Genomic DNA, 27894 nt, shown 5'->3' with positions numbered 1-27894 from the left:
TGCTGCTGCCCTGAGGGTACGGGCGGGCCCCGACGCTGCTGCCCCCCGACGCTGCTGCCCTGAGGGGACGGGCGGGCTCCGACGCTGCTGCCCCGAGGGGACGGGCGGGGCGCTGCCCCCCAATGCTGCTGCCCCGAGGGGACGGGACGGGCGGGCCGTGGGGCTCTGCCCCCCGACGCTGCTGCCCTGAGGGTATGGGTGGGCCCCAACGCTGCTGCCCCCCGACGCTGCTGCCCCGAGGGGACGGGCGGGCCGCGGGGCGCTGCCCCCCGACGCTGCTGCCCTGAGGGTACAGGTGGGCCCCGACGCTGCTGCCCCCCGACGCTGCTGCCCCCTCGGTTTTCGATCCTCCCAATGCCTCGCCTGCGGCGGCCTTAGCGGATGGCGGCAAGCCCGCAGTAGGCGTGTGGTTTCACCCTTAGGAGAACCTTTTAAAACTGAAGTCACCTTGGTAGTCTTCCGTTAATGGTTGGACTGGATGATCTTAAAGGCCTTTTCCAACCTGAACGATCCGATGATTCCGTGATTCTGTTTTCTCTCCCCCCTCGGCCCCTAGCTCGCAAATCGCGATCCTTCTGGCAGCGGGCCTGGACGGCGGCTGTGCCGAGCCGCATGCAGCCGGTGGGGGTTGTGCGCCCCGTTCCCAGCGGGGACGTCTGCAAACAGATCTTTGAGGATGAGGTAAAAAAAAAAAACATAAAAAAAACCAAAACAGAAAGTGATAAAAGCCATATGAGTTAATTATGTTGGTTGGTTGTTCTCTGGCTGTTAAAGCAGTGACCTCAGCCAGAGGTCAGTTTCAGCCTTTCTGGGTTGTGTGTGTTTTAGTAGAAAATAGTTGTGTTATCATCAGCATATGCTTTCTAGTGCATCTACGGGTGCTCCTATGTCTTCATTGTGTATCAGGACACATGAACTTGCGTTAAGGAAAGCAGGATCGTTGTAACGCAGCGGTAAAAGATAAACTAAGAGGCACGGTAAGCCAGATTCAGGCATTCTCACTCTGCTGTTGACTTTTCTTGTAACCATAAGCTGGGCACACAATCCTGTTTGTTTCAGTTTTCGTCTTTGAGGAAGGGGATATCTTTTTGTTTTCCTGTTTTGAAAATAGTCTTGGATGAAAATTGTTACGTATGTGCCAAGTAGTGTTAATTATTTTACCCTTCTCTTCTGCTGCCTTTCCCCCACTGTTTTTATCAATTATTTTGTTACTGTTCTCTGTTCAGTAGGTTGGAAAGAACGCTAACCATTCTGATTATGGTTCTTTGAAGGTTCGCTTAGTACGCTCTTTGGATAAAGTAAGGAACAAGACTAGGTTTTCCACAAAGAGCGAAAGGCTCGCTTTGGTTAGGGATTCAGAAACTTCTACTGATGCCAGGTTACTACCGTGTTACCAGCAGAAGTGTGTTGAAAGAACACCCTCCAATGACTCCGCAGAAAAGCCACTATCGCACAGGTAGGGAACAGAAGCATAAAACCCCAATTATATGTCCATGACTATAGGTATGAAGCTGTAAGATTTGCACTGGGAGCTAGATGCTCCTGAATTCTTGGTCGCTGCACTAACGACTTGTAATAGACTGCTCCTGGCCAGGTGTAAATTGAGTATAACAAGCTGCTGCCTGTTGAAGTGCAGATCTACAGGCTAATATTTGCAATGGCATACGTATTGTATGGCTTTTCTTTTAAAAATAAATTTTGTGTCTTTGTTGTTCAAAGCAATTTAGACACGAGCCTCGTCATATATATTTTTGAACTATATATTTTTGAACTATATTTTAAACTGTGTTAATGGTTTACATGATGATGCAGTAATGATTATGTCATGAGCGAGAGAAGAGATCAGTGCATCCATCCTTTTCACCCTAACCCTTCCGCTGAATGATGACACCCTTATTCGCACTTCTCCCAAGGAGAAACACAGTGCCCCAGCTGCTGGGAAGAGCAGAGGGCAGAGAAAGGCTATTTCCACATTTCTAGCTAGTTCTTACTTAACAGTTCATAGATTTTTATACCTTTTAGAGATAGCGTGTATGTCTTTGTAGTTTACATGTATTAAATCTAGCTTTTATTGCTTTTTATGCCATTATAGCAGATTCGAGGTTGTGATCAGCCCCGAATAGATAATTACTCAGTCCAATTCATCTCAGAAGAAGCAACACTAATTCTTTGAACCACATTCTTTGAAGTTAGAATGATGCTTATGTTCACTTAAATGTTACATTTTGCCAATTAAATTGAATATTATACCAATTGCAGATCCCTAGACTTAAGTATTTAGTACAAATCAAAGCTTTATTCTCTTCCTGTTTCAGAGAAGCTACAGCATTTCAAAAGGCTTGGAAAAGTGTAGCTGTAAATGCAGCTGCAGAAGTTGGATCCCTACCTGATTTTGTTGGTAAAATTTATTTCCCTTAATGTCAGATATTTTAATTTGCATTTTTAGGAGCCACCATACATATAATGGTTTTAGCTGAACACCACCATACATATAATGGTTTTAGCTGAACAAAGTATAAAATCAAGCTCAGAAATGACCTGACACATTTTTGATGATTTGTAAGTAGTTTTGAAGATGAAGAGTCTACTCATAGAAAAAATGGTTATAAAATTGTCAGTCAATCACAGTTTGTGTTTAGACAGTGAATTCCAGTTACGATGTAAGCAGATCTCATTCTTGGAAGTTGCAGTTTTTTGCATTATACTTTAACTTAGTTCATAGCTTCCATGCTTTCATCCTTCTGAAAATTGCAAATTAATAAAATCAAAGGAAATTTTAAAATATGCTTTACTATTTTTAATGTATATTTGCATAGATACCACTTCCTGTGGAAAGCTGTTGCGCACTGTAACAGCTGCACAAACTACAGAGGTCACAGTGCAGATTCAGTGACTCGTTGTGCGCCTGTTATTGTCACGAATGCAGGTCTGTGAATCCTGCTGATTATGTCAATGCACTATGAATGAGTGACTTTACACAGTTTGATTTAGTAACAGTTAGAATTTACTTGTAGCAAATTGCAGAATTTAATTATAATATTTTCAAGAGCACTCAATCATCAATGATTAATAAAGTGATTAGACAAAATTGATCAAAACAGTGACTTAGTTACAGATTCGAAGATGGCAAGGTTCACTCTATTACTACATAGAAGCACATAAAAGAGAATTAAATCACAACGAGTTAAAATGATTCATAAAAGCATTGTGTATATATGGAATAAAGGCAAGGTGGGGGGGGCCCTCCCGTTGAGTCGCGAGGTTTAGACTAGACCCCCTTGCTTTCTAAACTCCTCCTCAGAGAGGAGCCGAGGTGCGGCTGGGCCCACTCTTAGTCCCAGACTTGGTCAACAGTTTAGGAGAGTAGTGCTATAAGAATAGTACAGCAATATAAAACTCCTTTTAAAATTAAATCATACATCTACAAAGCTACTTAAATTGATTCATGCAGGCACACTTACAACTTAAACGCATATATGAAAATAGTATACCTGTTAAAAATTCCCCTCGAGTTTAGTGAAATACTCACGTCTAATGCCTTGGCATTTCTCAACGGGCGAGAGTAGAGTCTCAGGGAGTGAAGAATATCAGCAGCCCAGGCTCCGTTGTCAATCTCCAGCAATGGAGTTCTGGTAGCAGCAGACTTTCGGAGTCTGCTAGTTTTCGCTGACTCTGAGAGACATTTCAATCAGAGGGAGATGCTGCTGCGGCCCACAGCAGTCCGGGAGAGCTCAAAGGGCCTCACTTAGGACTGCCGTTTATAGGATTGTGAGATGATTGACTTTAATCACCAGTAAATTTCCATCCGAGCCACAATTCAGGTCGGCTTGTTGTTGGAATTCCAGCAGTGATGATACCACCCTGTTTCAAGGCTGTCAGGGGTAGCTGTTTGTTCTCGTTCCCCTCGTTAGCCGTAATATGAATCTTGATAAGGACAGGGCCGCTCTCTGCTCCAGACATGTAGGAGTTTCTGGTACAATTAAGGGGCGCTTAACTGACCAACTCTCTACGCAAAAGCTGCGGCCTGGAATTCCTGAGATTGTAAAGCAGATGAAGTAAAGGGGAAAAACAGAACAAAAAAAAAACAGGGCGGGGGGGGTGATGTACCACCACAGTTATGTATTCTGCAGCAGCAGTTCCAAGCTACATCATCCTCATTTATTTCTTGGCAGTTCCTGAGGAAACGAAGAGTGACATCTTGGAATACCTGTCAGAATGCCGGCGAGGCCGTCATGAAGAAGCGCTAACCTCAATGTATCATGAGCTTGCCTGCGTTGGCAGGGTAAGACTGGATTTTGTAATCCAGGTAGTCTGGAGTGCTATACTAAGGTCAGGGCCTAATATTCAAAAGAATAGACTGACTTCCTTACCTTTTTAGGAGATGGAACCCTTTGTTTTGGAGCCCGGAAATTTCCTTCTGACAAAACTGATGGAATCTGATAGAAAAATTGAACTTCTGTTTAAAAAGATTGAGTTTGACACTATTCTGGAAGGCTTCTCGATTGAAGTAAGGCAGCTCATGCCATTGTCTCATCTTCAGTTATTTGCACCTGATCTGTGTAACATAGCTTCTTATGTCATGCTGTAGTTTTAAGATATAAATGCTTGTTTGTTTTGGGGGGCTTGTTGGTTGGTTGGGATTTTTTTTTTTGACATTTCCTTTTCAGTGAGATTGTGAGTAAATCCTTCTTGCAGGGTTTGGAAGAACTGTGGAACATCATCCATCAGGAATCCTTGACCAGAAGGAAGTGGATTAGGGAAATGGATGAATCCTTAAAAAAGGTTGAATGGAGTCGAGCTGATAAAGTGAGCTGCACTTTTAATAGCTGTTAATTAAGCATAAGATTATTATTTGCTTGTAATGCTGGGTGCAGAGCAAAGAGTAGCTTGTTTCCACAGGAGTCGGAGGTCTGCCAGGGGTTCTGTTGTGTAGGTGATTGCTGTCTTTTCACCAATAGATCATTCTCTCATTTTATACCCATGTAATCGGGAGAAGATACTTCTTCTCCAGTTACAAGGTGTTTGTTTCTTCCACAATTACCCATAGTAAAGATGCAAGAAATATGTGAGCTGCTTTTATACTTCTGCAGGTTATTTAGGTCAAACTGTCAACAGGTCTAATGTTATTTTGTTGGGACATACCTATTCTGCAGCTGAGAGCGTGCACAGATGTGCCTTAGCCGATTTTAGTTTGGGTAGGCTGGGTATCAGTAGCAGACATGCTACAGTTACGTAGGCTTCAGCCTGACCTGTAAAAGTCATTGGACATCACAGTAAATGTTTGGATAAGTAAATGGATAGTCTGTAAGGAAGTCCTTGCTGCTTTATCCTTGTAGGCAAAGCTATCTGTTACACCTGTCAGTTTGTCCTCTCTTTGTAATGTAGACGTGATGAACAGTATCACCAGTAACTTTTCTGTTTGATTAGTCATGAAAAAATACCAGAGATGACCACGTTTGCTTAAATTTCATGTCCACTTAAAACAACCACCAGTGGATTCACTACAGATACTTGAAAGGAAGTTGGTTTGATTTTTAAATTCAGATTGCAGCCTGTCTGCATAGCACTCAATTATCACAGATATTAAAGAGAAATCAGTTCAGCAGTAACAAAATGGAATGTTTCAGTTACTATTTTTATGAATTATTAAAAAAATTGGTATTTAAGATACTTAAGATAGGTATTTTAAGATTCACTTCTCAATCTGTCAGCCAATTGAATTTATTTTAATGGAAAAATTTGTCTTGTTCATATCATTGCTTAACTTGGGAAACTGACATTTGAGTTATACAGATTTTTTTGTTGTTGTTATTCTTTATTCTTTTATTGCGCAGATAACAGGTGTACTGAGGAAGTATACTGTGATACTGGAGGAAATTTCCTTCTTCTTGTCAGCTGATGTTTACAGGTTCATGAATGATGAGGCCATGGTAAATCTTTCATACTGAGAGTCTGTTTTACCTGCAAGAAGGTAGTAATCTGAATATTCCCAGAATGTCTTTTTTTCCAGCTGAAATTCATTATTTCTACCTCTCAATCACTGCAATATAGGAGATTTTTCTATTTTGCAGGATATTCTTTATCATTTGTATTATTTTTCCCTCTTCTTTTTTTTTTTTTTTTGCATGTTATATGCTGCTTTTATTCCTTTATTTTTTGATATGCAGATGATTAACAGAGCACTGTTGGCTAATCAGAGGGCAATTGACAAGCTGTTCTTTAATCTAATGAAATCAGAGATGAAGAGGGATTTATCACATCGATTGAAATGGCAAGATAGAGTCAAGGACTGGAAGCTCATCCGAAAGAACAATGTAGTTCACAGTTTCAGGTCAGAAATTTTACAGTTGTATTTTGGAGTATAAATAACACAAAGTGACTAGTGTTCACTTGTGTTTTCTGTAAACAGTAATATTTTATCATTTTTCCATTATAAAACTAAAAAGCTAAAAGAACTTAGCATTCTTTTTTTACCTGGTATGTAGTATTTCAAACATGAAATTTTCCCAAACAGATATTTACTTCAATGTGTTCTTCCATCCTACAGAGAATTTATGGCAAATGAAGAAATACAGAATCCCCCAACTGTGAAAACAGAAATGGAAAATATGATAACAGATCAGATTTTACTTAGTGAAGAGAGACTGGAGATTTTGCAGAACCTTGGGTATGACAAAAGAGAGAACAGGAACAAAAGAAAATAGAATTCTTTCTAGTGTTAGCGAGGGACTTGACTACAAAATGTACTTTGCTCCCTTTCAGTGTGCAATTAGGCCCTGCATTACTGCTGCACTGTACAAACTTCTTTTGTAAAGCTATTTTTAATGGAAAAAATGCATTCGTGGTTTTCAGTTCACGAGTTACACTAAATAGTGGGTGATCAAGGACTAGCAATGCAGAAACCCAAAAGTAAATCTTACTAACACTTGAAACATAGTAGAAAGGGGCAGACAAGGATGCGTAGATAAGTAAAAATTGGTGATCTTGTCAAGGCATTATTTCTGTGTGGGAGTTTGATTTATATAATAAATTAAGAAAGGAGTCTTGATAGAAATCTAACACTGCTGTGTTTGAATGTCCATCCTGACAAGAAGATGCAATGCATTACAATAGTTACAGTTTTTCTTTTACAATGTATGTAGCAACAAGATTACAGTTAGTTCCTTGTCAGTAAACAGCGGTCTTGAAAAACAGCAGTCATCTTGGTTTATTTTCATTGCTGATACGGCTGTAAATAAAATAAAGCACAGTAGCATGATTACTGTGATTTGTAGTCTTATCCTTTAAGAACTGACTGGATTATGTTTGAAGATATCTGACTCTCGTTTGCTATTTCAATAGTGATTTGTTGCCTCCAACACATACGAAAGCTGAGATAAATGAATGGTACGCATCTTTGGTGAATTTAAACAAAAGTATAGGTAAGTTGGGAAATCATAAAAACAGTCTGGAATTCAAGCAATTCTTTCTTTCTTTTTTCCAGGCAGTAATGAGTCAGACAGTTGCTTTGAAAGTATGTGTTTGCTATATTCTTCCACGTGTTTCCATGTACCTTCTAAGTTGCTTTGCGCTAGCAATATGACCAAAATAAGCTGTCTATTGCATCACCTCCCTTTTGCCAGCACAAGCATTTTTGCATGGTGTGACCTAGCAGAAACCGACTTGGTTAGAATGAATCTGGGAAAAATAGACGGTTAATTTTAATGCAGATCAGTTCTCAGTCATACAAAAATACTCCCTTTTTTACCTGTTGGAGAATGAGAGGGGAAGTATTTGAGATGCTTCCTTTCTCCGAGTCCTGTGGTGTGCCTTCCCCTGTGTGTCTACCTTCTCTGTCTCCAGAACACATCCTGTCTTAATGTTTGTAGCCTGTATAGTAGCAAAGAAGTTGCTAGCAATTGTAAATAACTCGCTACTTTTAAGCATAATGGTAAAAAGATTTGTATGAAAACATCTTGTTTTATTGGTTGATAGTGTTGTACAAGTGTGAAGATGCTACTGGGATATATTACCTGTGCTGAGTGTCAGCACGGGTCTTCTGTCATATTGCCATTTCACATTGCACTGTGAAACATGGAAATCTTTACAATGGTCTGTTCTTCCGTATCCTTCAGATACCCACAACGTGCAGTGTATGATGAAAATACGCACCCACTATGAGATGGTCCAGCAAAAATGTTTGGCAGAGGTGCAGTTACACAAGGTTAGTATCGTAGCTTTGCAAATTCTTGGAAGGATTATTGGTGACAGTATACAATGTGTTGTTACAGTAATACGTGTTTGAGGATCCACCAAACATTGAGATAACAAGTAAAGTTACTTTTTTACCTCTCTCTTATTCTGTTAGAAAACTTACTGTCCATTTTGTTTCACAGTAGCATGTAGTATTTGTACTTGAAATGTGTAAAAGCAGTAACAAATGCCAATAATGAAAGGAGTACTCTCCCACATTTAGGTGGAGGACGCAGGGTCAGAACCCTCAGCCTTTGTGCCAAACCTGTCTTACCTTGGGAAAGAAATTGCACCGTTCTGCCTTAGTTTCTACCTTTGTGTCCAAATAGAATTGTACTGTTTACTAACAGAATGTGCGATCTAGGGGGTTGAATCTTTCTCTATCCATTCACAAGAAAAGAAGAGACACTAAATTTAGCCACACTCTCTGAAAGCCACACAATATTTCTTATATTATATGCATGTTAATAACTCAGCTTTCTTTTCATTTAGAATAACCTGTTGAATCTGAATGTTTGCACAAAAAAAGAGGCTGAAGAAGTTGTGAATTCTGACTTACTTCAGTTGACTGAGAAACTAAAAAGTCAGTTTGAAGAAGAACTGGGGCATATGGATGTATGTTTATTACATTTATTTTTATTACTCTCTGGGAGCAGTCTGTTCTTCCTGTGCTACTGCCTGAAGTGCCATATGCATCCTAGGCTATTGATGTCATGTTAGAAAGAGGTCCGTAGTGTGACCGAACACCTGCCCCACAAATAAAATAGTTTGGTGTGATTCAAGGAGAAGAGTTCATAATTGTTTGGTTTATATTTATAATATGTTGTCAGGGATAAATTATCCCATCCTGCCTGGAGGCAGAGGAGTAGATTTAAATGATCTCCCAAATTTCTTTCAATCCTATCTTTTATGATTCCGTACATGAAAATGACTGGGCAGTTGTTCCTAAAATGATAGATGGCCAGATACTTCAGGGCATGTGCAGAACTTGGTGATTCTGTACTTTACAGTACCAGAAAAATAAACAAGTTTTGATACTCTCAGCTTCTAGAACAAAAATCCACCTTCCTATCCAGTTTACTTGGACTATTTTTTCCTTTCCAAATAGAAGAGACCGTGTTGAATACTCATGGTGTACTTCCAGACAGCCTTTTGTCATGTCATATGTCCCCTTACTCGTTCATTTCACCTTCCCGCAAACAGTTTAATAGTAACGGGTTCACTTAAATGTATTTCTTTAGAGAGACTTTGAGGAGCTGGCTAAACAGAACGAGCGGAATTGTAGAGACTTGTACAGCTATTTTCAGGAGGCCATGGGTCTCTGGGATGTCCATCAGCTCAAACTGTCCCAGCAGGAAGGTGAATTTCAGAAGAAATTAGATGAATGCAGATGGAAACAGGATAACTTAATACAGGTATAAATGTAAAAACAAGGAAGTGGTATGATGTAAAGAAAGGACTTCTTAATGCAGAAAACCCTCTGGAATTCAAAATACCTGGTATAAAATTTGAAACGTAATCTTTGACATTTATACTGGAATTTCTACAGGGTGGTTTCATTCTGTCAGGTACATTTTTTGCTAACTGCTTGATTCACACTTAATGTACAGTCATATCTTATTCCTGATATGGCAATGATGATAAAGATTATATTTTATGTATTAAATGGCTGCAAGTTTCTATTACTCGTAAGATCTTGTGCAGGTATAGAGTCTTGTTTGTATGTCAAGTTCTCATATTATAGGTATAACATGCAACTTGGGGTGGCAATGTCAGATGCTTGCTATCTATGAAAGATCTTCATAGTACATGAGTTTTGGTAAGGTAGCTTCCCTTCTTGGTGTAGAATATACGTATGTAATTAAATTATTTGAATCCTAAATAGTTATGAAGCATTTTAGTAATTACTAAATCATTTTTACTGGGTTCTTTTTATGTGGCCTTAGGTGATGGAAGCTAATCTTGATATCATTTTGGATAAAATGAGAACAGCGAGCTCTGAAGAAAAGCTGAAGAAATATTTGGAGAACGCCCTTTCTTCTTTAGATGACATTAGAGCTAGGTATGAATTTTGTAGTGCAAACTTAAAAAGTAAAGCATATTTGAATGTTGGTTGTATTACTTAGGTCTTGTTTATGCTGTAGTGTGAAGGTGTGGAAAAACACTGCTTGTTACTTCATGTAAGAATGTAAAATAAAATAATTTCCATATTGAACAAGGTTAAGGCAAATAATACCCACGTTTTAGAAGTAAGACTAAGGAAGACTGGTATCATTTAAAAAATACACCAGAACAGTACTATTATGTAGTATACCATGTCATCCATGCCAGTGGGATAACTATTTATTCAGAAGGTAAAAGTAGTAGCTCAGATTCTTGAATCACAGGGATCAGAAAGTAGGTCTGTGCCATCACCTGTGCTCACAGATTTGATCTCTTTCAAAGTTGCAAGGACTAGCAGTTACTAATAACTTTTAGATAGCTAAAGTACATATTTTAGTAATTTTTCTGTTACATTTCTCATAATCAGGCATTTGCATCTTTAAAAATCACATCAAAATTGGCACATGCCACTCTCCTTGCTGAAGATCTTAGCAGAAAGTTTGAGGATTCGATAGCCAGGGAGGAAGCAGTTATATTTTCACACCCAGAACGTCTTCTCTTTCTGTTAGATCAGAGACATATTAGAAGAGTGGTGTGGACCTGAGAGGCAGATACACATACATGCACACACCTCACACTGTAATTGTGTTTAGAGCTGTTGGTTCAGTACTCTTCATATTCATTAGGACAATTTAAAAAAACCCAAAGGTAACGTACCTTTTTAGGTGAGTGAAAATACAGTGAGAGGTTGCAGAGATGGAACGTAATCTGTCTGAACATTTGAACACATACATAAATTCCCCATAATTATCTTCATATAGGAAACAAAGCGAATGTAAATGTAAATGAAAACAGGTGTGAACATTCATTTTTCTTGAATCAAGACTCAGCTTGAACCATTAGTTTTCATTTCCAAGTAAAATGAAAATAAACCAAAAAAGCTTCAGTCACAGCTGAGCATGATACAGAAATAACATGAGAGACAGTAATTTGACCTCTCACTTCTAATATTCCTTATGTAAGCACAGGTCTTGAATGGTTTCCCATCCAAAATGAAAGATCTGAAATACTTTATTGTGAATATTTCTTAACCTTTGTATATTTATATATTTGTAATGAACCGATCTCTACTAACAAGCCAGGATGTGATTGTATTCAGGCTAAAGAGATACAGTACAATGTTTAGCCTAAAGGTTTTATGATATTGGTCAAAAAGTTAGATTTGAATTTAAAGACATTGTAGTCATATTTCATTTTATTTCTATACATACTTGAGTCTTTTAAGCAGTGACCTTAAATTTGACAGGTATGAGACATTCACACAAGTTCTAATGGATAATGTAATGGCTTACCCAGAAGCTATTTTGCAGGAATTGATTTCTTACAGTGTATCCATCAGCCAGCATTTTAATGTAAAGGAAATCTTCAAACAGGTATAAAGAAAACAAACTTCTTCTGGTTTAAAATCTTACCAACATATTAATTTTTTTACTTTTTGGAAAATTTACATTAGCTTTAAAATTTAGATTATATAAACTAAAGCATTGTTTTGGCCATAGCACTGAAGTGCTTTTGGTAGAAATAGAGGGGGGAAATACAAAACCTTCCTCTGTCCCATACTTTTAACTCTGTCCTGTTACAAACTACATTTCAGCAAATTCACTTGCCTTTTAAAAAGAAAACAGCAGGGTAACAAAGTGATACTAATCAATTTGAGTGTTACAACTTCCTTAGAAGATAAGCGATCCATCTGAGACTATCATATCTTATTGAAATAGATATATTTTGAGAAGGAACATGGATTTCTTATAAGCAAGCAAATCCTTATTTTTAAATTGTGTGTGGGTTTTTGTTGTTGTTGTTTTGCTTTTAGAACTTGCAAGGAGAGATAGACTTCACATTCCAAGATCAAGGTAATACCTCAACGGTACAAACAGGTATTTTTGCTTGCTTGTTTTTCAATCTGTATTTCTTTGGATTGTGACCAGTAAAACTCTGCTTTAACTGGAAAGAACTAGTTACGGCTTCAGAAGCTGAACCTCTGGTGGACCAGCAAGCTGAGAGCATTGTGCAAGAAAATGAAGGAGAGGAAAAGATGGACAGTTGTCAACGAGAAAATGAAGAAACAAACACAGCTGAGAATGAGGAGATCTTTGCACAGGAAAGTGAAGAAACAGAGGAAAAAGAAGATGGGGAGAGTATTCCTCATGAAAGTGAGGAAACTGAGCATGCAGAACAGAGGGTAAGCTTTACACAGGTAAGTGAACAAGAGAATGAAGGTGAAGGAAGTCTTGCACAAAATAATGATGAATAGGAAGTCGTCTTTTTGCTGAGGTAAGTCTAAATTCCTTAAAGTAGATTAGATTTAGTTTGTACACAAAGCACGTGGGAGTCTTTATTGTTTTCATTTATTTCTGGACTATCAGGGCTTTAGATCTTTTTTATGGGGAAATGGAGTGTATAAAACAGTTTACAACCATTCCTTATGCACTGCTTTTACTCTTGTAAAAACCTTTTGCATAGAATTTTTTTTTAAAATGTCTGTCTTTCATCATAGTATTCTTAACCCATGGTGAATGATTTAAGCTGTATTTATATCTAAGTATTAGTTTTTCAGGTCTTTAGTTACGTGAATTTATTACCATAACAAAAACCTTTTAAAACATTGATGACTCTGGCTATTGAGACGTGCAAGCATATTCTCTGTATGAATGTTGTCCAAACTGAGAATGAGAACATTATTCTTAATATCCTTAGAATTCTTACATTAGCTTGTGCACTGTTGATTCTATGCTTATACATTTAAAGGTAACAGATGATGATTTCCAGTTGTTTCTTAGGCTATGTTCAACAGCAGCAAGGCAGAAAGCACTGAAATTGCCGTTGAGACCTTTTCCACTTCTAGTGGAAACTCTTACACAGTTCTTGGAGTTGAAGAAGCAGGAAAGACTGACATCCCAGAGACTTATTTTACAAAATATGAAAAAGAAGAACCACTTCCTATGTACCTGAAATATGTACTTATCAAAGAAACCGTGTTTGTAGAGCTGAAGAAACGGTTAGTAGGAAACAACTTATGTTCTTTCTTTCCCTTTAGGTAATAGACAAATTTCAGCTGTTTAGAAGAAACATTAGACTAAGGGTGTAAAAATTATCTAATTATTTTGATGTTATTCCTCTTTTCAAATTGATAAAAATAAGGGAAATTTTTTATATTGCTTTTCATCCATGGCTCTTGAAGTACCACACAAGCGTTTACCTCTTACAGAACATTCATATTTTACAGACAATTATTTAGTGAGAAAACATATTACAGAAAGGCAAGTAATTTGCCCAAATTCCCTGCAGAGCCATGAAGATAAAATGCCTGGTACTCCATAGTATGCAGCCAGCTCAAAAACTCTACCAGTATTGTGCAAATGGTAATGAATCCATATCTTCTTATAGTCAGAAGTTAAATTCTTAGAATTAATATATCTAATAAATTCTTATTTATTACTTACTGCTGCTCACTTAAATATTTCTTTTTCAATCATAGGATTCGCCTCTGCTTTTTTGAACACTTGGAGAAATGGTTTGCAGAGTCCTTGTCCAACTCCTGTGCCTTTGTAGCTGCCAAGAAAGAGGAGCTGAATTCAGAACTTCAGCTGCGTCTTCACTTGCATCAACAAAGGCAGGAGAATATAGAGACAGATATCTACAATGCTAGAGCTGGTACCGACTTTTTTTTTTTTTTTTACTCTGAGCATTACATGTCTTCATTTAGAGACGATCATAAAGGGACCAAAATCTGTTTCAGCATCAGTTGACTCGGTAGTAGAGGACAATAGGAAGCAGTTGAGTGTCTACTAATTCCTAGTATAATATGCTACTCATATATTTCAGAAAAGATGTCTCTTTTCTATAGCTCATACTGGTTTGTGCTATGTTATGTTTGGAAAATACCCAGCAGTGCCTTGATCAATGACTTGATTGTAAAAGATGTAGAACATTCAGTTTCTATTGTCAGTATTTGTGAATCCTCATTCTCCTTGAAATTATTTAACAAGAGTTTGCAATGTACAAAAAATAATTTTAATAGTGTTGCAGAAAAAGAATTAGCAAGTATTGGGAGAGATGAAATGCCAGGGCTTGGCTTCTGAATACAGGAGAGGAAGGATTTAGCCATGTGAAATATCACTGAGTAGTTACAGATTGGCCACTAATCAGAACTCTTTTTTTGTATGAGAAGTGTCAGGGTTTTCTGGTGGGAAAAAAATTATTTAAGACAGATTTGTTGGTCTTTAACATAAAAACTAAAAAAATTCTCTTTTGGGAGAACAGGGAAATAATTTTTCAATTCTGCTTTTTTCCTGCAAAGAGCACAGGTGCCTTTTCTGGCAGTTTTCCTGAGATTGATTGGCTGGTTCTTGATTTATCCAACTATCATTCCAGAAGGGAGACCAAAAATGATTTTTTTTTTCCCCCCACACAAAAATAGGGAGAAGTGTATTTTCCATTAAAAAAAAAAAATCCTTTATTTTTATTACAAGACTGAGAACAGAGAGATAATGGAGATGTCAGCAGTGACCGAAAATAAAGGAAACAGAGGGCTTACAGCAAACAAGACATTTGTGATTTGAATGGATTAGGAGCTGCCAGGGATATATGTCCAACACAGGAGAAAAGTCGAAGAAACAGAATTGGATGTATTTTATCTGTACGTTTTAGACGCTCTGAGATCTGGCTGAGTTTATTTTACCACTGCTTCTCATAATTGATCGGCTAGTGTTGTGATAGCCCACAGTAAACAGGGAATAATGACCATGCTGTAAAATTTCCTTTCTTATCAGTGGAACTGTTGCTTCACAAAGAGTGTCTAGAGTGCCACTGTGCAGGGCTGGCAGAAGCTCTGGAAAAGGAGAGAGCTGAATTTATCAAGTTTTGTGATCAGCAAAATAACATCATCAAAAACTTACATTCACGAATCTGTGACATGGAGTCTGTCTTCCACTGTGCTCCTATGACTGAGAAGTAAGTGTGCCACAGGTGTTGCTGGCTGTGAATTTCCGTAGTTAAATACCCCTGATTGCTGTCTGAGATGTTCCTGGTTTGCATATGTCATTACTCTTCAATGAAGACTGCTTCATGAAACTTTAAAAAAATGTAAAGAATTTTTGTTTCCTTTATCTCTCCCTGAAGAAATTAAAATCAGTACTGAACGGATGACAATTTTCATGTATTTTCAAACTGCTGGCAGTCTTAAAGCAGAAAAGATGTTTCATCTGTTTAGATTTTCTCCAGTTTGTGGAACCTGCACAGTAATAGCAATTGACTAATTGGTTTTGAAGGATACTCTTCAATAGCATCAACTGCTTGCTGATATCTTCAGAGTGTTCATCAAAACAATCATAGTTCAGTGAGTTGCTTTCAGAATACTAAAACACTCTTGAGTTCTCAGACTTTGTTTATGTCTTCACAGCCAGCAGTCTCTGAATCATCATGTGTGCTCTTCTTTCTATGTTTTCCCTGTCTTTTATTATTTGCTGTTAGGTTAGTTTCTTTCAGCAACAGTCTGCACTCAGAGCTACATAATCATCTGGAAGTGATTCAGGTTTCCCTGAGGAGTTACCGGAACTATTTGGAGGAAGCTTTAGGAAACTTAAGGGATTCAAATGTGGATTTTCTCAAAGCTTGCAGGTATAGAGATTTCATTGGAGCGTTGTTTATAAATAGTTACCTATTTCAGGGCATCAGTGTTTGTCGCATGGGCAGAACAGTAAAATTAAAGTTTATTTTGTTATTCATCTAGTTTGCTATTTTAAAAAAAGAAATATATTTTGTTAAGCCACAGTTATTATACTGTTTTCATCCCATTTGTGTTGATACCTATGTTTTAGGTCTGCTTAGATAAAATAGTCTTTGACAAAAGGAAAGCTCCTAGCCAATTGCTTTTACTTTGCTGGTTGCTTTCAGATTATTTTTGGAGGGAGGTAACTTTTCTCCTGAGGAGGTAAAGTCTTTCAGCAAGCGTCTTCAGGAAGAAAGTAAGCATATTGGCTCTTTTGAACGTGTAATCAAGGCAGATATGGAGAAAATGGAATCGAGCTGCTTGGAGCAGGTGTGTAGAGTTTCATTCTTTCAAATTTTGTATTATATTGGCATATTGATGTGATTTATAATCAGCCTGCTCCCAGATTAGGACTGTAAGACTCTTCTGTGTGGCAATTACATGATGGAAAAAATAAGTAGAAATGGTGAGTTCTACTATTTAAGTTTAAAAAGTGAAAATTAATTGGTTCTGTCTCTTGTTTCTGGCATTCTTAAAGGCTACTGAACTTATCAACCAGGCTGAAACAAAGTTCCATTACCTCTTTATGAATCGAGTCTTTATGGAGAAGATGCGACGATTTTTCACAAATCTACAAGTGCAAATCAAATCAGAGGTACAAGCAGAAACTTCAGAACTTTGTTTAAATGAATTATAATAATTTCTCTTTTATTCCACTGAAGAGATTTTTGGCTGAATTCAGAGTGGACAAACATTAAGTGACTTTTTATATTCATTCAGAACACATTTTCTGTCATTATGAGCTTAAAACTATGTCTGTACTACCGCTGCAGCTATGCTGGAACACTGTGGTCTTGCAGCACATTGAGTATGTACATCTGAATAAACCAGCATTTTTGTGTGGTGCAGTAAAGGACATGAAGTGTTGCTTTTGTGATTATTGTTTTCAACTTCTCCTCTGAGTACCAGTGATTGAGTGTTTCTACCAGCAAATCTAGTGGTTTCAAAGTGCAGCCTCTGAAAATCTCTTGATTGGGATTTCACTTCACCAATATCTGCTTCTGCTTTAGGTAGAAAATTCCAGTCTGCAGGCAGTGACATTAAACTCTTATCTGGAGAAGCTCCATCAGAAGATAGATGCTTGTGCTCATCCTGCTACAGATAAAGAAGTAAGTTCTTATCAGCACAAAATGGTATTTAATTTGACTTGGTATTAATTTGACTCACTGTGCATGTTTGTACAATGTATAAACTAATATTTTTAAGATAGACTTATGCTTATACACATTTGAGGGGTGGGTGGAAAGAGTACTTTACCACAGAATTTTTGCTCGGGAGGGACCTGTACCTGTTTTCCTGTTTGCCAAACAATAACCTCAGCCTCTATACAATCTCATTGCTTCCACAGATGTGTAAATAAAATGGTGACAGAACAGAGTCAAATGATGTTGTATGTGTCAGTCAGCATATTTGAAAAGTCTGAGATAAGGACTGGTTTAGTAAATACCATCTGTATTACCATATCTTTCAGGCTTTGACTCCTGAAGAGTTGTGTGATTTTGCCAAAGTAGTGTTGAAAGAACTGAAAAAGAGGAGCCAGTATCTTGACTGCTTGCTAGTAAAAGCAATAAGCCCGCATGATAATGTAAGATAGCATTTAAGTTCTCCATCTTTTATTGAATATTGAGTGAATTTTTATCTGTATATGTTAAAGGTTTTTTTCAGAATCTGTGCTTTGAATTTTCAAATGAAGAAAGAAGCTGCATTATGCCAAGCTGTCCAAGACATTGTCTCATTAGCTCAGCTCTTCTAAGAGGCTGAGTCAATCAGTCGCCACTGAATTTACTAAAAGATGCGCAGCATCACAATGAGTTGCTCAGTTCTTCACAAGCGTTTATTTTCAAGGTGTAGCACTATTCATAGATACATATTTCATGGATTTCTTTAAATAATTTAAAAGAAAAACCAAACTCAAATGTGTCCTGAAGAGATTTTTTTTTTTATCAAGTGTTTTGTTGGGTTTTTTTTTTCCCCCCTTTCTTGTCTGGAAAGTCTGTCTTTATTTTGTAATCTACAGTGGATCATTGTTTTAAGGGTATATATGTAAGTACTGCTTATGATAATGATGAGACTCTACTCTTAACTACTTTTAAGTGTCCCAGAGTTGTATAGCTGTAACAACATTACTGCTAGAATTATAAAAAACTTACTTTCAGCCTGTGAAGCAAAATAGTGTATGTTTGGAAGATTGCTTCAGCAATCAGTAGCTACATGTAATGCTTTCACTAATTGCCTGCTACAGTCAACAGGGTTTCATTTTTCTTCCCATTTCAGGAGGCCTTTACTCCTCTTGCAACAGATGTTACGTTACGAGGTCCAATTGCTGTTGCCATTCGAACAGAGTGTCTCAGAGATGAGAACAAAGTGATGGTGATGGGGCTGGATCCTGTCAAATTTCCTTTGTTAAATCCAAGCAGAATGGGAAAGTCTGCAGTTGATGACTTATCCATAAGCGTTATCAAGAATTTACTTGAGTAAGTACTTGTTTGCCTAAAGGTATTTTTCTGTCAGTATCTTTATTTATATTTTCTTTGCTATATATACCTCTTCTCTTCATGAGACTCATGATAATACTACAAGGGGCTTCACTACGGTATTTTTAAAATTTATGTTCCAGAAGCTTTTCAATAATTCATATTTTGTAGTTTACCTTTGTATATACAGAACTGTTGAATATATTGTTCGTAGGTAGTACTACTGCATACTTTCTGATCAGTCTAGCTTTAAAATCAGTCTAGTTGAGACTGCTTTCTTTTTAAGAGCAATATTTCTAATAGCCAAAAATACCCTGTTGTGAACAATAAGTGACATTTAGTTGATAGTGCTATGATAAATTTTAGGTATTAAATTTTTGTCTTCTAGAGCCTTATTTTACTTAAAATGTGATTACATGCTACATAGTTGAATGAACATACAGAGTGTGAAATGAACAGTATGACAAATGTGTGATTTGCAAATAAATATTTTAATGCAGTTTTGCTTGTAGAAATTCCAAAATTCCAGTTAAACAATTAGTTAGTCCTATGAAAGTATTTACACTGTCTGTTGTCAAGGTAATCCTATCTATTAAATATTATCTCGGAAATTTAACTGCACTTAGCACATGGTGTAGGGATAGAGAACTTACATAGTTCTCTATATAATATCAAATAGCAGGGTATTCAATAGCCACTTAGCTCTTTTTTTTGTTTCAGAATTCAGCCGTCCAGAAAATCTTCAGGCCTAAATCGGGAGACACATGATCACTCACGTTCATTAGGACCAGGTGTGCCAGCATTTCTTTCAATACATTACATTAATCTAAATTGTAGTTCTAGCATATCACTGAGCAGTCTAGCATGTTCCAGGCCAGTGGCTTACATGCTAGCTCCGAGAGAGTTGTGCATCCCAACTTTTTTCTTGGATATCTTCACTTTGCAATAATAAGATGATTTTTGGCTCTTAACTGATGAAAGCTGCAGAATGAGATAACAATTTTATAAAGAGTACCCATATTTGTGAGAGCAAAAGTGGAAAGGGGTGGAGAAAAGAATTAGAAGAGATGTCATGAAAATTTGTAGGGGATCAGGGATCCTTCTCACAGTGTATTATCATTCACTCAAAGGTGAGTGCAGAGGTAACCCCAGCTGCTCCCTACCCTCCCTACCTAGTGTTCCCATTTCCTCATCTCTCTTCTCCAGAGCTTGACTCCTCCAGCCACTTCCAAAGATATTCTCTCTCTCTTCCACATTCCTAAGTCCCCATCACAGCCAAGACTATGAATGTAGCCCATTTATTCTCTTTCTTATTTCCTGCCTTAATGTTGTTAAATCTCCTCCAATCTACCACATATTTTCTATGACATTCCCATTACTCGTGCCCCAATGCACAACCTTTATTGCTGTTGCCACTGCTGGGTTACTTCAGTTCTGTTAGCCAGAAATTATTGTTCCTATAGGTGTCCCCTTAATGTTGTAAGGAAATGTCATAGAAATGAGAACACAAACTGTATAACCATATAAAAAAGACTTCAGTTGGCATTTATACAATGTTCTTCATCTTTCCTTGTTAAATATAAAGCATAAAGCATTTCTTCCCACATCAAAGAATAATTCTCACTTAAATTTATCTGATGAAGGTTCTCAGAACTCTGCTACTCGCAGCTATGCAGCTCAGGTCACCAAGAACTCATCTTCTAAGAAAAAGATGCCAAAACAAAGGTAAGACACCTGAAAGGAGGAATTTCACTTAGAACATTCCTATGCAGAAATTTACCTAAACTTTGTCCAGTGCCTGTACTTTGAAAAATTCTTAGTGCTTCTCATTTGGGGTATCTTCCCTGTTTATGTCCTCATGATCAGCTCTGCATGTTTTTTTCAGATTTTGGCTGGAAAAACATTCTTCTTTTTCTCCTTCATCTGCTGCTGTTTTGTATTTCGAAGTTGTTGAAATACAGACTAACCACACTCTTAAATCAATACGGCTTAATTTTCAGGTCTGCTGTCTAAGTAGTATGTCTTCAGCTTAGTCCAAAGGTAGATGAAATGAGCTACTGTAATAGTGAAAACAGCAGAAAAGTTTTGAGAGCTGTTGAGGAGAGAATCCTGGGAATTTTTTTCCATCAAAAAATTATTTTCATATAATACTAGTTTTAGAGTTATATTTTTCCCAATTTTTATTCAGTTTCATGTCCATCATATGACTGACTAGCTCAAATTATCAGCCAGAGAAGGAAAATACTTGTAGATAGTTTCAAATTAACATTTGGCCTCCCTAGGATGCAGAAATACACCAGACCAGTTATCAGTGACAAGAAATTCCAGATATTTGGAGAGAAGCCTCCAGAGTCTGAGTAAGTCATGTATATTTTCAGAAGTAGAAGTTAATCTGAAAAAAAACCCTATCTATCTATCTATTTTTTCATTTGTAATCATGAACTATGGAGTTCACCATTGAATTTGGAGGTATTTAACCTTGATATTTAAGCGTCAAAGTGTTTACAGAACAGTTCCTTTTTGCAGCATAACAATAGTGAACATAAAATTCATCCATTTTATTCTGTTTAGTATCTAAAATGTGTGGCCTCAATGGAGCCCATTTTGTACATTTACAAAAAATGGGCTGGAAAACATAAAATAGCTTGTCTTTCAGTTATTTTCACCTCTAAGAAGATCAATAAATTTTATGACACTACATTCTTGTGCTCAATATTACATTTATATAAATAAACAAGGAAAAACTGTTTAGGAGGTGACTTTTAAATGGTTCCATTCTCCTCCTCTAAGAAAATGATCGTATTTTTTCTTGATATGTGCAGTTGTATTATATAGAATAGAGATACTTCATATGTGCCATGCAAAACTATTAAAATCAATGCCTAAGATGTTTAAGTGCTTGGGAATTTTGTTCTACATTGTGTTTCAAAATACTTCCAGTAAACAGCTAGACCCACCTTCAGAATGCCTGGGAAGCTCTTAAGGTAAGTTTTCAGCACAGGACGTTGGCTAAGATTGCTTTTTTGTTCCAGTGACATGGAGGTGTTCTCCAGTAAGCATTTACAATATCTCAGTGTCCTTGCTTCTTCTGAAGAGAATCTGTACTAACGGGGGTGAAGGTTCTTAGGCATTCTGAATATTTGTTTCTGTATTCTCTGAAAAATGTATTAAAATAAACCTGAACAAAATACTTGAAAAACAGTAAATATTGCCAATGTGATCATTTTACAGAGTGTTTGTCTTTTTTACAATTTAAAAAATTTTTTTTGTTGTTTTCAGTACTTTTAAGGGGATTATTATGAATATTCTCTGGACAGGTAATAACAGCTTGCTCTGCCTTGCTGAGGTAAGAAAACCCTGTGTTCTTCAGTCTTCTTTTGCTTTCATAGGTCTCCTCCTGTGTCAGCTAAATAATTCGGTTCTTTACAATGTTTGGATGGCCATCCAAAATTTTTCCTTTCTTCACCAATGCATCTCATTTTTAAGTAGTATTTGACACAGTGTATTTTTAATCACAGGTTTCTTTATAAATATTAACTAAACATTTCAGAATCAGAGGAAGAAAACTGGTCTGAAATAAGAGGGTGGTTGATAGCCTTACGTATCCCTGCTACTGTTAGATGCCTAGATGTGACTTGTTTGAATGTATTATCAACAACGTTTCTGTTTTATCTTTACCTCCTGAAGGAGTTCTACCAAAAAGAGAAACCTCAAATCACAATGCCTGAAGATCTGCCAGAGACATTTGAACACTGTGCAGAAGTGCTCAAACAGAATCTATTGTTATACCAAAGTCAGACAGATGTTTACTACAATTCCTGTCTTATAGGTAAATTCATTCAGTTACCTTTTAATTTCTTGTGTATGTAATTTTTCAATTATGTAAACTGAAAATTGCAGTGATCAAGAATTATGTAGTTTGCTTAATCCATCACACTCAGTGGAAAAATGCTGGTTGATTTTACTGGAAATTGGGCCAGTATTCTCTTTTATATATTATCAGCTACAAAAAGCATGGCAGAAGAGCACTGGACTATGTTGAAGGACCTGTACAAGGTCATGTCTTTTACTAAGTGTATGTTTCTCAAAGCATTGGACCTAGAAAAAGGAATGGCAGGGACAGAATCTCTGTGAGAGAAAATTCCATTGCTTGACCCTTGCAGTGTACACTCAACTCAGCTGAGTGGGTTTTGTTTTGTGTTTTTTTTCCCCCGCCTTGCAACGAATACTTCTTCATCACATAAACGCCCTGTCTTTTCCAAAAGAATTTCGGGATCAGTTGGAGTTGTTTGAGAAGCAGCTCCCTTATGTCTCCCAGTTGGCAGTTGATAGTCTTTTAAAAGAACACGAGGAGAAGCTCAGCAATTCCACTGGTCAGATTTGGCACCTCTTCAATAAACAGCTGGAAGACTGGGAGAGTGTGAAGGTATGTATCATGGACATATTGGAATGCTCCCAGTGTAAGCAATGCTAAATGCATCAGAATTATAAAATTTTCTTTTTATTAATCTCACTGTTTGCTTAATCACTCACTGCTGAGCTACCCGCAGATTTAGTTTCCGTTTGCAGTTAGTCTGTGTAGTTCTGCTGGAAGCTTTGTATTTCTAGTAACTCAGTCCCTTCTCTCACTGCTTCCAGCATTGGGCTGCCTCTTTATATCTTGTACAGCTCCGCCTGTCATCTTACACTTAAATAGTACACTCTTTAAGGGCTGTGACATTGTGGTATGGCTATACAGCTCATAATGTATGGCTGCACCCGTTTGTAGGTACTATGACATATGGATAATGAAATATTATTTACTATCTTTCAAAAAAGAGTTATATTTTATCCGGTAATATCAGAACTGATAACAGAATCATAATGGAGACCATGCAGAAAATGTTACAAAGTAGTATCTTGAGATTTTGTCCCTCTGAGTATTAAGTTAAAGTCAGGAAAAAATACAAATATAAAGACATAAACAGTATCTTTTTTACCACTTGGTAGGAGAGATTATTATTTGTTGAAAACAAAACCCAAGGTGAGATCAGAGGCCCTGTTCTCAGCAGGTAGGCAATTTGGTATATACTGCACTGCAAGATTTCTCTCTAGACAGCCAAGGAATGCACTAAATTAATTTGTCTTTCTGAATACTTTTATATAAGTGTGGGGTTTACTTCTTCCTTATTATGACTCAATTGCACATTCTTTACTGAAGGCATTTCTTGCTTATGTATTTACTTAAAGGCTGTGCACAAGAATCGGTTACATCCCTCTCTGGGACACCCAGACAACTTATTTCAGCTGGACACTTTGTGCCAAGAGGAAATAAAAAGGCAAAAAGACCAAGCTGATGGTATTAATCTCAACACACAGATGCTGCAGGTAACTGTAAAGCCATTGCTTAATATGAACTTGGGTGTTGCATTTGGAAAGGAGAGTACATCTTGGATACATTTTTCCTCCCCATCAAAAGTAAACTAGAAAACGTTTTCAGTTTCAGGCAATCCTGTTCATGTATCTTTCAACTTTTAAGTTATGTATTATCAACATTAGATCAATATATAAATAAATGTATACGCATGTGTACACGTGCATAGATTTATTGTGGAACTAACTGATCTTTTGTATCATTCATAGAATATACTGAGGAAGAGATGACTTATCTCTTAATGGTAGAATTGTTGGATATAAGTCTAAATTGGGAGCAACAGTGACATCCTCTGGTTAGTTACATTACTTGCAGACAACAGATGCCTGGAAGGGTTTTTTCTGTGTGCATTTCATTAGTGCAAATAATTGACGTTTTTCTATATAAAATTAAGAACTGGAACAAGCAGAATTTTACAGGAGAGATTCAGGAATCAAAACACTTTAACCGCTCCATCCTCTAGGGTTATTGAAGGTCAGTTCCCCAGCATTAAAGCTCTTTGTTTACTTCTCGCAGGCCATTTACTCGAAATTCTGTACTGTCTGCAGAGTATATATATTTTTAATTCTGAAGTAGTATCTCCTTCTCCTCTTAGCTCTTTATATACACACAGAAACACACACACCCTGTTTTAGAATAATACCTGGACAAAGTACGTCCACCCAAAGTACCCGAATTCCAAAATGGCCTTTGATTTGGGCAGAAGAATGCGTTTACAGGTAGCTGTTTTTCTCACGTTTAGATGCTTAACCCAAATATTCAACTACTGGGGAACTATACACAGAATTGTGTTCAAAAAACGGGTAGATGTGGCACTTCGGGATATGGTTTAGTCTAGTCTACCCTTGATTGGTTTAGGTGGGCTTGGTAGTGTAGGTAATGGTTGGACTGGATGATCTTAAAGGTCTTTTCCAACCTAAACGATTCTATGATTCTATGAATTCTATAGCTTTTTGTACTTAGGTAATCAGGTCGTGTTGAGAATACAGCAGAGAGGCACTTTTAGACCCTTTTATGTGCAACTTAGAGCCTTATGTCTGTTATCTGCAGCTGCTGCAAAATGTCAAGGTTGGATACTTGTGTAGTTCTTTTGGAGCTGAACTAAAAGGAGGGGAGATCAAATTATCAAAGGAATTCCTCTCACTTGTCTCCAATGTCCCAACAGGACTGTGCTGCTGAGTGTGCTCAGAACTTTGTTTCTGCACTAGCTGCCTTGACTGAAAAGCTGCTTCTGGAATTAGATGAAAGTGTCACTATTGATGATGTACAAGTAGCAAGTAAGTAAAGAAGAGATTGCTTGTTCAGCCCTCCCCTTCCTTCTGAAAGATTGCAGCAGACTTTGCCTAGGAAGAGGAGACTTTTATATGCTGTAGTATTTTAAATGGAAAGATTTGCATGACTGCGCATGCAAAGCTATTTCTGGAAAGTGAGGAGCATCTAGCTGCATATAGTTACTTCAAAGCAATGGTACTGCTGTCGTTGTTTTGTTGCTGCTGACTCTATGTTCTGTTATCTCCCAGAAATTGAAATACCGAGAGAGAAGACATCCACTTTAATCCGCCGTAAACAAGCTGGACTTCCTCTAGAAACCTGTGAAGTTAAACAATTAATTGAACGTGGGAGGAGGTAACATTTGAAGATAGTGAACACTGTTCTATGTAATTTCTCTTCTCTATGAGGACAGTGTCTGATACCAGTTTCGGTTTTTGCTGCACTCGTTGAAACTGCTGAATATTATGCTCATCAACAGTAATGCCATTTAACTAGTTATGGGGCAGTTTGGGTGGGTGGTGATTTTAAAGAAAGAATAGCAATGGGTCCAAATAAATAAAAGTGAATTACGTGTTGTATTGTAAAGCAATACAATTTCAATTTTATAGCTAGCCACTATTTATCAATTCGACACTTTCAAATCTATGAATATACTGTGTATTTTCACTTAGAAGATAGGAACTCTATTTACTGTGCAGAGATCCTGACGTTTTAAAAGAAAAGGTGGTTGTACTAAATAAAGTAGTTTTTAGGGCAATCTTTTTGTGGAGATTAAAGAAACTGTTTAATCTTTTGCACTTTAAGTACAAGTAACATGAATTAGTATAATCTGCTCTCTTTTCTAACTTTGTCTCTCATGTGGCTTTTTTGGTTGGTTGATTTGTGTTTTTTAAAGGACTTGGCCAGGAATACCCATGACTACTCTTACAGACAATTCAGAGTATATTCTTTGCAGAGAAACTGCATCCGTTACCACAGCTAAGACTACACTGGGCCATGCAGCAGCAGTAGAAGCAAGAGATGCTGTATATGAGGTCGGTCTGTGGGAAAGGACTGTGAGTGGGGCTGCTACTGCTATGGGTTTTTTTAAGAAGAAAATTATAGCTATGTATAAGTTTTTAATAGACACAGTGTTTTCAGATCTTAAAGCCATATTCACCGTGTGTAGAAATCCTCTCTTGTGTCCATTTCTTTGTGATGTTGTCAAAAGCAGACAGAGTTGGTTTCTTGAGGAGCCCTCTCATTCAGATACATTATAATAGGGAACTGTTTCATCGGAGAAGCATGGATGGTGTCAGAAACGTGACACTTCATGCGTTTCAGCAGCATCGCAATTCAAAAAGTAGCTGCTGCCACAATGCCATTTCAATACAGCTTGCTTTCACTCACCTTTCTTTATAAAGTCTCCAGCTCTAGCCTTAGACCACAAAGGCCAATTTTTCCATAAAAGGTGAAGGGCTTGCAGGATACTTCACACCTGTCTTACATCCTGAACCACCACAGATCATTGTTTCCACCATAAAACTGATCACTCTTTCTTCACTAAGTCTGCTAGAAGAATGAGCACATTCCAGACAACTCTGAGACTCTGACTTGCACTGACAATAGCTTGCGAAACAGTAGTGTTCAGCAATTAGGAGCATATTCTTATGTTAAATCATTTGGAAATAAATGGTCAGTGTTCATGCGTCTGTCCTGGAAGTAATCGTACTGCCAGTGAACTGAATTAATTTTAAAAAATATATAGATTTGAATACAGAAATATAAAATACACTGTCAACAATCGCAAATGCCATCAAAACTATAAATTTGCATGAGTGTTTTATGTATCTAGTTATGGTACCTAAGCACCTGGTTACAGTACAGTTTTGAAGCGAACGTAGTTTGTCAGCAAGGTATGGTACAGTAAATGCATACCACAGAAATATTTTCCTGAATGTGTGTTGCATTAAAAATACAGTATTTTATATTTTGGAGCATGGACTCTTTAATAAAGTGGTTTTCATGGTAGTCTACAGGTTTCTGTTTAGGTGAACTACCTTTTTAGCAGCTTTGTAATAGTTCAGTTCATATTCATGACTTAGGAAGTTCCGGCAAGAGCCAGAGTGCATTCTGTGTTTGAGATGCATGCTTTCCTCTCTCTTTTCTAGAGAAGGCAGCTCTTTAATCTTAGGAGCTAATGGAAGTGAGATGAAGGTCTTGCATTTTTAGCAAAATTTAAATATTGCTGATAATCTAGTTTCAGAAGTCTTTAAAAGGAACACAGAAGGAAGGCAGTGAATAATTCATTGTTCATATAGTTTTGTTGTCAAAGGCAGAAAATAAGTGGCCTGTATGCAATCCTCTGACACAGTGGATCAGGACCTGGATTTAGGCAAAGTAAAATTATATTTCATTACTACCAATTTTGTCCTTTGTTGTTGTTGTTGTTTATACAGAAATACAAATGTAAACTTGAGCAGCAGTTTGCCCAGATCAAGGAAGAAAGCACAGCTCAGCTGCTGACAATTCAGCGTTGGGAAGATTGGTGGAATCGATCCATCCAGAAGATTAAGCAACTCTATACATGA

At 37.3% G+C, this 27894-nt stretch overlaps 1 protein-coding gene across 1 annotated transcript; it reads left to right on the top strand.

Annotated features, from left to right (window-relative positions):
• The first annotated feature begins 612 nt into the window (after positions 1-612).
• Positions 613-27894, top strand: CCDC180 (coiled-coil domain containing 180). Its single transcript, XM_075716980.1, has 37 exons — positions 613-681; positions 1272-1456; positions 2316-2398; positions 4173-4282; positions 4379-4507; positions 4696-4806; positions 5835-5930; positions 6168-6331; positions 6548-6667; positions 7342-7421; positions 8115-8203; positions 8725-8847; positions 9474-9647; positions 10179-10294; positions 11642-11768; positions 12209-12248; positions 12348-12577; positions 13176-13393; positions 13874-14049; positions 15168-15348; positions 15868-16014; positions 16291-16435; positions 16644-16760; positions 17176-17274; positions 17637-17750; positions 18440-18639; positions 19360-19430; positions 20232-20364; positions 20922-20996; positions 21919-21985; positions 22327-22468; positions 22905-23065; positions 23869-24006; positions 25218-25329; positions 25573-25678; positions 26220-26358; positions 27763-27894. The coding sequence occupies exons 1-37, from the start codon at positions 613-615 to the stop codon at positions 27892-27894; spliced, it is 4719 nt and encodes a 1572-aa protein (XP_075573095.1).

Source organism: Pelecanus crispus, chromosome 9, assembly GCF_030463565.1.
Source record: "Pelecanus crispus isolate bPelCri1 chromosome 9, bPelCri1.pri, whole genome shotgun sequence".
Taxonomy (NCBI): Eukaryota; Metazoa; Chordata; class Aves; order Pelecaniformes; family Pelecanidae; genus Pelecanus; species Pelecanus crispus.
This window is presented reverse-complemented; position numbering and strand designations above follow the sequence as displayed.

Coding starts and splice junctions, on each gene's coding strand:
- CCDC180 (XM_075716980.1), top strand. CDS start 613: ATGCAGCCGGTGGGGGTTGTGCGCCCCGTTCCCAGCGGGGACGTCTGC. Junction 17,275..17,636: donor ATCCTGCTACAGATAAAGAA/GTAAGTTCTTAT, acceptor CATATCTTTCAG/GCTTTGACTCCTGAAGAGTT. Junction 18,640..19,359: donor GTTATCAAGAATTTACTTGA/GTAAGTACTTGT, acceptor TTTTTGTTTCAG/AATTCAGCCGTCCAGAAAAT.